General features: G+C 36.4%; 3 protein-coding genes across 4 annotated transcripts in view; all 3 read left to right on the top strand.

Moving 5' to 3' along the window:
- Window positions 1-13,786, top strand: part of LOC129792365 (transient receptor potential cation channel subfamily A member 1) — a 1,125,827-nt gene that overhangs the window by 375,292 nt on the left and 736,749 nt on the right. The gene's annotated exons all lie outside the window — the stretch shown is intronic.
- Window positions 1-13,786, top strand: part of LOC129792430 (PIH1 domain-containing protein 2) — a 927,269-nt gene that overhangs the window by 176,734 nt on the left and 736,749 nt on the right. The gene's annotated exons all lie outside the window — the stretch shown is intronic.
- Window positions 1,379-12,844, top strand: LOC129792376 (protein wech). 2 transcript variants are annotated; one of them, XM_055831376.1, is made up of 5 exons: window positions 1,379-1,573; window positions 5,270-5,534; window positions 6,769-7,874; window positions 7,942-8,879; window positions 11,858-12,844. In XM_055831376.1, exons 2-5 carry the CDS (start codon window positions 5,293-5,295, stop codon window positions 12,023-12,025), a joined length of 2,454 nt encoding a protein of 817 aa, XP_055687351.1. In that variant the 5' UTR covers window positions 1,379-1,573; window positions 5,270-5,292; the 3' UTR covers window positions 12,026-12,844. The 2 variants fall into 2 exon arrangements, with proteins under 2 accessions (XP_055687351.1, XP_055687352.1); XM_055831377.1 differs by lacking the exon at window positions 1,379-1,573 and adding an exon at window positions 5,122-5,144.

The following is a 13,786-nucleotide window of genomic DNA, read 5'->3' as shown; positions in this document are numbered from 1 at the left end:
GCTTTTACTTTACCTTTAATTTTCTTTAAAGCCACCGATTTATTTTTCTTTAGAAATATAATTTAAAATTCCCAAAGAAGGGATTTGGGTTACCCTGAAAAGAAAAATCTTTCAGCTTAAATTCTGCACACACCTCTCAAATGCTGAGAAAGATGTTTTGCTGTTTTTCGGGTCTCTGGGTACCTGCAATTTTTTTTTGCAGAAGATGAATCTGTGTGGTATTCTTATTTTCAATGTATGTGTCCTGCAGCATAAATCCTGCTTTATTTTCTTTCTCTAGTCCCTGCATATAGCATATCTATATAATAAAGAAAGGCCTGTTTGTTGGTAATCGTCGTTCCGACTTTTCTATACAAATCCACACCGTTTGTCCGATCGCGATGAAATTTGGTACAGAGGCCCCTTATAACAGGCGGTTTCAGATGGCCGTATTCATTTCCCCCCCAAAGCCCCCCTTCAGGTAGCCCCCATAGAGATTTCATGCAGTTTTTGCAAATTTTTGAATTTGGCGCCTAAAGTGTTGTATGAAAATGATTTCTTTTCTTTGCAAATTTTTTTCCGGGATTGATAAGTGGTCTTAATCTACCTTTAAACCATCAAAATTTATTTTCTCATTAAAATTTGCGCGAAGCGCAACAAATCCCCGCGAAGCGGGGCGAGGTAAATTGGAGCGAAGCGACAATTTACCTCGTAACATTATATGTTGTTGTACATAGAAATGCTATATGGAGGCAAAAAATGTGTATTCTTGTCCAATTCCTGGAATTGATCTATTTGTTGGGCATTTCATGGTCCATGGGGTAATTAGAGGGATTTCTTTTTTTCCTGGAGGGCATCACATGACCATCAGAAGAACCACAGAGAAAAAAATTCTAGGAGAATCCATCATTCTTTGGGACTTGTGAAGGATACCTATGCGTAGTTGGAGAGTATTGAGGAGGAGCCCCCTAAGGAGAAATTCTGGGGCGCAATCCCTGCGTGAAAGGAGGGTGAAAAATTAATTATGATGAGTATCTTTTTTTGGGGGAAAAGATGTGCAATTGTGAGTGATGCGTCTGTGTGTACCTCACGCACACGCACTAAAGGGCCTTAGATAAAATGCTAGAGAAGAGAGCTCAATGTGTGAGAGAAAAGGGTCCCATTCCCTGTGGAGGCGCAATGGGAATCTATGTATTTATTATGAGAGAGAGGGAACGTCCTCCAGGCCAAAAATTGTGCGTTTCAGTCCTCTTGGAAATGTTGAACAAGTTGGACGTAGTTTTCTAGCACGTCTAAAAATAAAGTAGAGAGAGAGACCCTCCAAAGATTGGCTTCTCATACAAAATTTCTTTCTTTCCCCTTCAACATTGCTCTCCTTGTTTTTTTTTCCTTTTCATTTTTGGTCTCTAAATTTCATTCAACTTGAAGAAAAAAAAATTACGTGCATTATTGTGATTGAAAAATTGTTAAAAAAAAAAGTTTGCAAAAGTCTCTTATTTCTCTCGAAGAAGAATTGCCGGAATTCTGCAAAAGTGCTAAAAGATCAATGCAGAACAACTAAGGGCGGCTTTCCCGAACTTATTACTGAAAACCGGTAAGATGTTTTTGATTTTCCCCCCTAAAACCCTAAGAGCTCATTAGAGATGGAAAAACTCGATTTACGTGAGAAATTTCTCGTACGCAAAGGGAAGGGAAACATTTTGCTGAGAAAAAAAAGGAAAAATGGCGAAAGGGCGGACGCCCTTTTTGCCATGTTCACCACACAACAAAGACCGCGTTCAGTAAAGAAAACAAACCCCCAAGAAAACATAAAAAGTGGGACACCTTGAAACCCCCCAATCCCGGTGATTTTGTTGTGAATTTTTAAGGGGACTTTGGGGAAATTGAAACTATAAGAACAAACATTGATAACATTTCGAGTAAATACACACAAGAGCTCATTTCCTATCTCCCTCATGCCCATTCATTGTGCGTTAAGGGGAAAGGAGAGACCTTCCCTTCTCAACATCTTCCCCATCTTCTCTTCCCATTATATTAGTTATAGATCATGATAGTTTCCCCAAAGAGAGTTCCAGAGCTCCCGTGAATATCTGTTTTATTTATTTTTCTTCCAATGATCGACAATTTGATGTATAAATGATATTTTTCACCAAATAGGTGAAAGATTCTCGGAGCTATTTTGAAACGAAATGAAGAAAATGATGAGATTGGGGAGAATTCTGGAGAAAATCTGGAAATTTCTATAAGTAGAACGTTCTGGAGAATTCTGACAGATTTCTGAGTAGAATTAAGCAAGCCTTTGCGTATTTAAAGATGAAATCAGTAATTATGTACGTTGTATTTCCCCAGTCTCCTCTATAAATTATTTATTCTAAGGATTCTAACGGAAAATTATTGGATTTCAATACATTTTTCCCTGTTTAGCATATTTTCTGGGATAAAAAACAACAAATTGACAATAATCTGGTCAAAAATTGATCAATAATTGAGTGAATTTTGAGCAATTTTTGGACAAATGTTTGGCGCAAGAAATTCATGTTTGATCACTTTGATTAAGTCAATCATTGATCATTAACACGATAATTTTATGAAAAATAGTTAAGGGGAACATGGCCCAATTCCGACCTCCTTCGACCTTTTTCAATCCGCTATTACTACAAACCGATAAAACTTTAAATGCAGTACGTTATGGAAATTAAAAGAGCATTAAATGTGTTTTAAAATGGTACCAAATTTAAGAATATTGCTTTTTGCTTTATACCAATTTTTTCACATTCTGCGTGGACCTTTGGAGGTCGGAATTGGGCCACGTTCCCCTACATATTTTGGCGGTTTTTGGTCGATTAATTGATAGAAAAATGACCAATTTTTTTTATCCTCAAACAGTTTAATTTACACAACATTGAGTCTTGAGTTTGATAAAAAAAATGACACTTTATAAAACAATCAAAACTATTGGGACAATTTTTGTGCAAATTTTGGTCAAACAGTTTGTGCCAATATTTAAGTAATAATGGTCCTTATTCAGCGACCAAGACACCATTGAAATATTTCAATTTTGTACTGAAATTTCAAGATTTGAAGCAAATTTCAAAGAATTTTTGGTCGCTGAACAAGGCCCAATTTAATTTAATCAATTTTTTTGTGGTTATGAATACTTTTCTTTCTGTTTATAATTTCAAAATTAAGTTATCTTATGACAATGTAGTAAGTATCTATCTATTTTTGAAGTTCACAGGACAAATTTTCCTTTTAGTAAAACAAAAAGAGAAACAGAATTTACCAAATGAACTTACTATTTTTTTTTACTTGTGAAAAAATTCAACAAAATTTGACTAATTTTAATGAAAAAAAAAAGTTAATTTGTTACCGATTTTGCTTACCCGGCATTTATTTTTTTTTAAGAATGTGGTCAATATTGGCTTGAGAAAACTCCTTTAACCCTTTAAGGACCATTCAAACATTATTCTTCTATAGTGCGTTTTTGATTTTTTTCTTTATTTCTATTGAGTTATAATTTTTGTAGGACTTTATAGGACCAGTTAACAATCTCAAAAAAATCCTTAAAACTTCCAGGATCAGGAATAAAAAACGAAAAATTGCAAAATGGTTATTTTTGCCAAAAAATTCTCTTTTAAAACTCAAAAAAAAATTTTTTTTCTCTCAATAAATCTCTTTCTAAATATTTAAATCTTTGGAAAATTAAAATGCAAAAAATATCCTTTTTTCTGCAAAACTTTGTCAAGGTTTTACAACCAAATTCAAAATGAAGCCGTTTTTTTTTCAACAAAACTTTCTTCCTTTTGTATCCACTCCACACACCTAAGATGGCCTTCGTGGAAAGTTTTCCCGAAACATGGTGGCAACATATAATAAAATAAAATACCTCGGCGAGGAGCGTTGTGCACACATGTGTTCCTCCTCATTATTGTCACAACAGGGTGAGGACGGAGAGAGCCAGAGGGATGCGGAGGCAGAAAATCAATTCATGGATGAACTTGATGGGGAGTCGAGAAAGGCATTAAGAGTGAATTTGGAGGTCCTCGAAGGATTTCAATGCGTGCGGTGGGAGAAGCCTCAATTCACGGTCATGGAAGGAAATATGTATTGATTTTTTTTCTTACTTCCACACCCCCTACTTTTCTCTTTCCTCGTCTCTTTGGGAAGGGTCTATCTCTCTCGCTCTGGCACTCCTGGCCAACACGGGCGCGCAAACCCTCTCCAAATGTACGCACATACACGCACTTCCACGCAAGGGCTACGCATACACAGAGATTTCTGGCAGGGTGGGGGCACCTGAGGGGATCCGAAGAAGAAATTCCTCACTTGCATGAAGGGATAAGTTGTAAAATAGAAGGTAGAAGGTAGAAGGGCAAGAGGGGAATAGGACGATGAGGAAAATGAGACAATCTTCAGTTGCAAGAAGCAGGCAGATTTTGCTGCTGCTGCTGGTTGAATTCTTCAGGAGCAGCTGAAATGTTGCCCATTTTTTTTTGCTTTTGCTCCTTCCTTTTACTTTAAGAGTGAAAAAAAGGATCATCAGTTGTTTGGGAATCTCTATTTCTCTCTTCTTTTATTTTGTAAAAACACAGAGTTAACCAATTCGTCGCCAAAGGGTTAATCTCGTTAATCTTTTTTGATTTCTAAGCTATAGTTGATAAGAACTTGACTTCCTCTGCAGGAAGTCTTCTTATTTTTTAATAAATTTATTATAGGTAATCTACTGACTCAAATATTTGCTCAAGATATTCTCAATTCATTCACTTCCATCTTCAATTTAATTGATAAGAAGAAGCTCTTTGGCTTCGAGGCATTCAGCCGTTTATTTTGCGTCTGATTTTTCATCAATTGCACTGCTACGTGTAATCCCTCCATTCGGAAGGGGAGTAAATCCCCTCAAATGCTGATCGATTTATTTGAGATGAATCATCAAAATTCCACTGAGAGAGAGGGAAGGAGGGAGTGGATGATGAGAGACATAAATGATGTGTTGTGGATCTACCTCAAGTGGGGATTTTTTGAGGGAATTTTCTCTCAAAAATTCAATCCAACTGCAAAATCGTTAATCTCTCCCATTTTTTCAGCTTCCCCCATCTCCCATCTCCAACCCAAAGGAGTAGGAGAGATTCCAAAAAATCTTTCTTTTGTGCTTTGCCTTTCATCTGGTACGGTTGTGTTCATTTTTGCTGCTTGTGCATTAATTTGATTTTCTGGGAATTTCTGGAACGAAAAATTAAAATTCTTTTCTGTTTTACTCAAAAAGATCTTTTTTTTTTAATTTCCTTTGCAGATTTTGACGATACGTCCTGAGAAATGACGTTGATTTCGAAAAATGGGGCAATCCCCCGTAACCAGAACCGCCAGCAGCAGCCACAGATGCAGCAGCAACAGTCCAGCTCATCTGGGACATCCTCGAGCAGCGTCTCCCCGGAAAATATGAATCGCGGCCCCATGCAACCGGCGGCGCGGACCCTTTTGTACTCTGAGCTTTTTCACGCTGAAGTTCAGCGTAAACGAAATGCAGCTAGAGCTGCAACCATGGAGCAGCATATCAGGTTAGTTGAGTTTTTTTTTCCTCTTCAATTCTCATTAACTGTCGTTTTTTTTGGCTTTGTTTCGCGGAAAAGACGTTAAAAATATTAACTGGAAAATTTTCAAATATTCGCAATTTATTGATTTTAATCGTTTTTGAAACAATTTGATTTAAAAAATTTGTAGAAAAATTTTTAAATTAGTATTTTATTAAAAATTCCGAGCGATATTCGTCGGTAAATGAATATAATATATTCGGTAACAAGGGGCAGTAATCTGGGAAATATTTAAATTATTTTCCGAATATTTGCGGAATTAAGAACCATTATATTGCTAATTTAATAATTCAATTCATCAGGAGCGTAGCCAGAAATTTATTCAGGAAGCTGTTTTTACTTTACTTTATCAAATTTTAAATACGTGGAAAATTTATTTAAAAAAAAAGACTTGACATTTCCGTACAATGGTTTGACATTTCTTTTCTAACGTTTCACATTTCATTTTTTTTATGTTAGACATTTTTCTTGTAACGTTTGATATTAATTTATAATGTTTGACAATTCTCTTTTAACGCGCGAAGTTTCATTTCTGATATTTGACATTTGTTTTGACGCTTCATTTGGCAACATTTTCAAAATTTTGACAATCATTTTCTAACCTTTGATGTTTGTTTGATCACTGGCACTTCTTTCTAATGTTTGATATATTTTTAACGTTCGAAGTTTTTTCGAAATTTTGACGATTCTTTTCTAACCTTTGACGTTCATTCATCCCTGACACTTTCTAATGTTTGACATTTTTTAGTGCTCGCGATTCTTTCCTAACATTTGACATTTTGTTCTAACGTTTGACACTTAATTCTAGTATTTGACATAATTTGTTTAACGATTGACAATTTCTGACGTTACAAAGCTCTGACGTTTTACGTTTCATGTTTCATTTCAAATCTTGTCGTTTTTACTACCTACCATTTTTACTAACTTTGAATGATTTTTATAAGGTTTGAAAATTTGATTTTTTAAATGAATTTTTAGCATGAAAATAATTTATTTTCACCTCTAAGGAAAAGCTTGAGTTTTCCGAACTTTTAGTGAGTGGTTTGACACCTACACGATTCACACTCACCGTGGCTAAGTCCTGTCCCTGCAATTACCCAATTTTTTCACATTTTTCGCACTTTTGTTATATTTTATACAATTTTTTGCTTTTTTGACATTTTTTTTTAATTTTCTAACGTTCCAATTTTTGCTGTCAAAGGCCACCGCCAACACTGGAGGACAGCGAGGCAGTTGATTTGGATGAATTTGTCGTTAACACCCGCCTCGGGGCTATTGGGACACCGCGTCAGTCTCCAAAGGAGGAAGATGGGGCTGTTGGGTATTCAAGCCCAAGTCCGGGTTCCGATGAGACTCCCCCGAATTTCGGTGGGATCAACTACTACTGCGGAAATTGCCAAATGCACCACGCAATTTCACGCTGCATCAGCTGCAATGATATCCTGTGCGAGGAATGCGTCCAGCGTCATATCTACCGCAATCTAGCCAATGATCACATCATTATGCCTCTTCACGCTCCCCCGCCAGCTCCACAAGCCACCAATGGGGCTGTTGCGATGCCAACCCTCAACACAGGGCCCCGTTGCTCGCTGCACAATGAATCTCTGCGATATGTGTGTGAGACGTGCTTCATGAATGTGTGCCAGGATTGCACACTGTGGGAGCACAAGGATCACAACTGTGTCCTTGCAAATGAAGTTGTGGACAATGCTCATGTGAAGCTCAATGCAATCTTCAATTATGGGAAGATGGGAACGCAGAAGATCAAGTGCAGCATCGATAAGGCCGTTATCTACTCTCAGGCCATTGAACGGGAGACTTGTGAATTGGCAAATCGCATCCGGAAGACAATGCGAGCCCTCTGCTGTGCCGTTGAGGAACGTGAACGTGCTCTGCTTGATCGTTTGGAGAAGATGCGCTATCAGAAGTTGACAATTCTATCTGATCAGATGACCGGACTTCGTGCAGCTCTAGCTGGTATTGCATCAACATCCGTTGAACTGACAAAAGCTCAACAAGTTCTACCATCATTGAGTCAAACGGATTTGGCATTGGTTCTGGTTCGTACGGAAAATCAGATGTACGAATTCTCAGAGATGTACAAAAGTTTGCAGCCGAAGGAGGAAGTTTTCACATTTGTTCCGCCGAATTTTGATTTGGCCACTGAGATTAAGAAGCAGGGCGACATCCAGCTTCAGGAACGTCGTCTACCCAATGGTGAGGTGCCTGCTGAGCCCCAACCACAACAGATTTGTAATGGGATTCCCGGGATTCTGCAGCCACAGCGAAGGCGTCCAATTTTGCGAGGTTTGTAAATTTGACAAAAATTCAAATTCAAAGTGAAGAATATTAATGAAATTTATTTGAATTGCAGCTCCCGAAGGACCTCTTGTTGTGCAACAGCCACCACCTATGATGGTGCCTCAGCAACAGGAAGAGAGGCAACCAGATCCCGTGGAAGCAGCACTTCCGCGGGAACTTTCACCTTCTTTCGGTGACACAACAGTTCGTGCTGAATTCGGTGGGAGTCTCTGCATCCCCGGGCATCCATTCCCAATAAGAGTGCGCTACACCCCCGGCCCTGTGGTGTCTTTTGCCTACGAGGGCTCTGGCGAGGGTGAAGTCAGCCGCCCATGGGGTGTGTGCGTTGATCGCGACGGGCAGATTCTCCTTGCAGATCGCAGGAATAATCGCATTCAGGTCTTTGGGCAGGACGGGAAGCTGCGCTTTATGTTTGGCTGCCATGGGCAGGCTAATGGGCAATTTGACCTACCAGCTGGCATAACAACCGATCAGATGCGTCGTATCATTGTGGTGGACAAAGATAATCATCGTGTGCAAATTTTCAGCCACACAGGCACCTACATGCACAAGTTCGGGACATTTGGGCGTGAATGTGGGCAATTCCAATACCCCTGGGGTGTGTGCGTGAACGCCAAAGGTGACATCCTCGTGTCCGACTCACGCAACCACCGCGTGCAGCTTTTCAATCACAATGGGCACTTCATTGCACGCTTCAACTTTGACGGAATCCACCATACGCGTTCCCTCAAAGGACTCACATCCCCACGTGGGGTCACGTGCACACCTTCCGGGAATTTCATTGTGTCGGACTTTGAGAATCATCGCTTGATGATTGTTGATCCGGGATTGACACGCCTCATTGCATCAAAGGGCTTCGAGGGCATCCCAAGGCAGGACTTTAGTCGCCCATCAGGGTTGTGCGTTGACGACGAAGGACGCATCATTGTTGCTGATTCCAAAAATCAACGCGTCCTCGTCTTCACCAAGGACTTTGACTTCCTTTGGGCTGTAAGTAGAAAATTTGTTTTTTTTTTATTATTCAGGAAAATCTTTTTGAATAATTTTTCTAAAATTCGCGATAAATTCTTGGAAAAAGCTTCTGAGGAATTTAATTTAGTTTTTTTTTGTTCAGTGAAATAAGTTTCGATTTTTTTCATGTTTTCCTGCCTTTTTTTTTTGGTTCAAAATTGTTTTTAATTTTACGGAACTAGCATCGTTTAACGTCATATTCAGAAGATTTTTTACACTGGTTTCTCAAGTTTTGTGAGAAGTAAATTCGATTTTCTGGCGTTTTCAGGAATATTTCTCTTCGTTTTTTTGTGATTTAGAAACCAATTCTTAACCCGTTAACGTTTTTTGGGTCATACGCTGACCCAAACGTGAAACATTTTATTTTTTCAATTATTTATGAATGTAATTGTTTTTTCATGTTGCAAATGCATCAAATTCACGCATAAGGGGCCAAAGAAGACGTTCTGACTGAGAAAAGTCCTCTAAAAAAATTCATAGAATGAAAATCGCGATAAAAGAGCGCATGTTTCAATGTTTTTATGTTTCACGTTGGACGTTAAAGGGTTAAAATGTTGCGTTCAATGAAATTTTTTAATAGTTTCTTATGTTTTGCGAAACTTAACTTCAGGGTTCTAATGTTTTATATATTTTCTTTAGTTTCTCGTGTTTTATGGGGCATATTTTTAATGTTTCATGTTTTACGGATTTTTTTAATATTGAAACTTTTTTAAAACTTGTTTCGAATGTTTTTGCATTTTTCAAAGGACCCGCGATGATTGTTTAGGAATTGTTCTCATTTCTTGTGTTTCGGGACTATTTTCGTTTTTTTTTGTTTTTCAAATTTCATGGAACTAGCTTCCGATATTTTAGCTGTGATTCTTTCTTAAAAGAAGCATTAGCTGTGATTCTTTCTTAAAAGAAGCACAGCTTCTGTGTACACTCTAAAATGCAAAGTCGTCAGATCGGGCTCAAACTTGGGATGAGCACGAATTAGGGTCCCCACATTCCAAAAAACGTATGCGCCAAAAATTGGTCCGGCCGGCCGTCCGGCCGGCCGGCCGTCCGGCCGGAATATAACGCAATATTGCAAGAGAACGGTAATAGATAGAAACTTGCGGTCAACGGCAAAGTTCATATATCAGGTGGAAGACATCCGATTATGAAGTCAAATCCAACCCCCCACCCCCGCGTCCGCCATTTTGAATAATCTCAAAATTTTGTTTTCGCTATATCTCAGTCACTATTATAGCTAGAGGTCTGAAATTTTGATATGTTGTAGGGGCCATCAAGACCTTTCCAACGATACCTCATTTTCGAAAATCGGCCAAGCCGTTTAGCCAATATGGCCGCCACAATTTTTCATCGAAAATCGGCCATAACTCGAGAACGGCTTGACCGATTTTGATCAACTCGGGCTCAAATGAAAGATATTAATGAGCCCTACAACTGCTCGGAACATTGCAAATTCAAGAAATGACCGCAAGTGGTGCTAAAATCGAAAACAAAATTTTCGATGAGTTTTCGATGAATATCTCGAGCACCGCTTTATAGAATTGCTTCAAATTTTGATATGTTATAGTTGACTATAGTATCTATCACCATGCCAAAAATGAAGAAAATCTATGTAGCCGTTCCGGAGATATCGCGTTTTAAAGTTAACATGTCATATCTTGAGTTGTATAAGTCCAACGCCCCGCGAAGCGGGGCGTTTTATATACACATATAAAATAAAATAAAATATATATATAAATGCATAGATATATACATTATATATATACATATAAAAATGCAAAGATAAATATATATAAACTGCAAAGATAAAAATTAAATATAGCATGGATGGAACAGTATAAAGCGAAAGAACGGTAAGTAAAACTTACGGGCTGTGATTCTTTCTTTGTCAGTGAAATGTGAAATTGACGGAAAATTGAGGATGGGCAAATTTTGAGGAAGGCTTTCTCGCGTACCGAATCACAGCCAACGCCCACGATTAAGGCTTCTCACAAATTATCTGCGCGTTGGCTGTGATTCGGTGCGCGAGAAAGCCTTCCTCAAAATTTGCCCATCCTCAATTTTCCGTCAATTTCACATTTCACTGACAAAGAAAGAATCACAGCCCGTAAGTTTTACTTACCGTTCTTTCGCTTTATACTGTTCCATCCATGCTATATTTATTTATATTTTCATGGAACTTAATTCCAAACTTTTTTTTAGTTTCTATGGTTTTATAGAAGTAATTTCGAAATTTTCCTGGTTTCTTATGTTTCACGTAACTTGCTTCGGGTTTTTCATTCTTCTGGATTCTTTATGGTTTTTTGAGTTCTACAGAACCAAGTACAGATTTTTTAATCTTTGATTAGAAATTGATTTTAGTTTCTTATGTTCCACATAACTAGCTTCGGGTTTTTTATGCTGTGGGATTTCTTTTTCATGGTTTCTTGTGATTTATGTGATTAGTTTCGCATTTTTTCTAGTTCCTTAGTGTTTCATAGATTTATTTTTGGATCTTTTCTGTTTTTTTTTGTTTCGTGAAACTAGTTTCGAATTACTTCTGGTTTCTTATGTTCTACGGAACAGGGTACAGATTTTTCATCCTCAATCTAGTTTTTTATGTTTTACGTAAATCTCTACAATTTTTTCTCATATTTTGCTGATTTCTTAGAACTAGTTTCGAGTTTTTTTTTATGGTTTCTTGTGTTCCACGGAATAGGATACAGATTTTTTAGTCCTTGATTAGGTATTTATTCTGGTTTCTTATGTTCCACAGAATATTACTTGGTTTTTGGTTTCTCGTGTTTCATATGACTAGTTTCGAATTTCTTCTGGTTTCTTGTGTTCTACGGAACAACCTTCGGTTTTTCTGATTTCATGGAACTAGTTTCGAATTTTCTTGTGATTTCTCGTGTTCCACGAAACTTCTAATTTTTCTTAAATTTTTATCAATAAATTTGATTTTTTTTTTACAATTTTTTCAGGTCGATGTGAGACCCGAAGTGAAGCTCGATCGCCCACCGATGCACGACAAGGATCGCCCAACGGATATTGCCCTACTTCCGGATGGTCGCCTTGTGATGGTTGTTGAAACTTCACCGGAGTCCCGCGACTGCGTGGGCCCCAATCAGGCTTTTGTTCACATCTACTGAGCTGGCAAGCAAACTATTTTTTTTTTCTTCATCTTCATTTATTTTTTTTTCGTTAGTATTATTAGAAAGCCAACTTATGGCAACATTTTATCTATCATTTTACTATACAGACTTGAAATTACGTTTATATTTCCTATACTATTGTTCCGGGCTCTCTACGCCCGTGTTAGATGTATTCTTTTTTCGTTAAACTAACATCTTTTTCAATAATAATTTTCGCTGTTTGAGACTAAAAAAAAACAAAAAGAAACTAACAACATTTCTACCTCGTAGAATTTAGTATGTAAGATTATAAAATGCTTCATTACCGCGAAAGAAGCAAAATTTTTGAGAAGAAAAAGAAAAGAGAGAAAGGATTTTGAAGTTAGAAGTTAAGATTCTGAGAAATTATTAATGTAGAACTTTTTTTTTTTGCGTAACTCTATAAGACTTTCATTGAAAAGATTAAAAGACTGATTAAGCTGCTTCAAGGTCACAATGGTGGGTGATTGTTTTTGCACCAAAGCACCACGACCGTGAGGGCATCTAAGAGATTTTTTAAAGACTGACACAAGAGTTCAAAGTTGAAAGAATATATTGAGCCTATATTTAGAGGAGAGATTGTGGAGTAAGAAAAAGTCACTAAAGTGGCTGAATTTAGTAAAAATTTTCCAGCTTTGTCAACTTAGCATTTCTATAAAATATAGATGAAATTTATTAATTAGTAGAAAATGTAACAAAAAGAGGCCCCTTTTATATGAAACATTTTTTTTCTTTGTAAAACTCTTTGGAGTCTTTTTGAGAACATTTATATAATGAAAAAATCCTTTTCTTCTTTAATTTCGTGACTTTTACTATATTATTTTTACATTTTTATTCTCTCAAGAGATAAAGACTGATTTTTTGATAATTTGTTAGAGAGGAAACAGCCTGAAAGAAGAAAAATGAGAAATTTCAAAAAATCAACAAAAATTCATCGAAATTGGTCACCAAAATAATATTTAAATATGAATTTAAAACGCTTAATAATTTCTATCTTTGTTTATATAAAAAAAAGAAGAGAAAATAATTAATTACGAAAAAAGAATCGAGTTTGTGAAGACAAATTAAAAACTTTCAAAGCTTTTTTTTCCTTTAAAAGAATATATATTTCAAGAAAAAAGTATTGTGGAAAATGAATTTCCAAAATAAAAAGAATTTCCAAAAAGAAATTTTAAAAAAAACAATTCCAAGATATTGTGACGAAAGTCAAAGTAAAAAAATAAAAACCTTTTGATTTATTTTTAAAAGCGTTAAAATGAGAATTAAAAAAAAGTTTTACTTTGTTTTGTTTGAAAACTTGAAATAAGAATTCAAGATTTTTTATTTTAGGATTTATTATGAAAAGAAAAAAAAGTATTTTTTTTAAAAGAAATTGAGAAACTTGCAAAAGATTTTTCTCAAAATATTATTTTTCTTTTTTGTGATTTTTTTTTGTAAAACTTTTTAGTATATATTGGTGCCAATCCATTTTGCCATAAAAAAATTAAAAATTTGAAAAATAAAGCAAAGCAAAAATTTTGAAATTAATAAAAAAAACTTAACAATTTATTAAATAATGAAAAATAAAAGATTGAACCAAGTGAATAAAAAATTAATTAAAAAAAGAGGGAATTTGTAAAGTGCCGTGTGATTATTGATCAACAATGTGGCGCTCTACAGGGGGGTTGTGTTTTGAGAAAACATCACCCTTCGGGCCCATTAAATGGTGTTGATCACAAATTAAAAAAAAAAAATATTGAG

Source organism: Lutzomyia longipalpis, chromosome 3 (genome assembly GCF_024334085.1).
Source record: "Lutzomyia longipalpis isolate SR_M1_2022 chromosome 3, ASM2433408v1".
NCBI lineage: Eukaryota > Metazoa > Arthropoda > Insecta > Diptera > Psychodidae > Lutzomyia > Lutzomyia longipalpis.
Note: the sequence above shows the minus strand (reverse complement) of the source record. Positions and strands in the feature narration are given on the sequence as shown.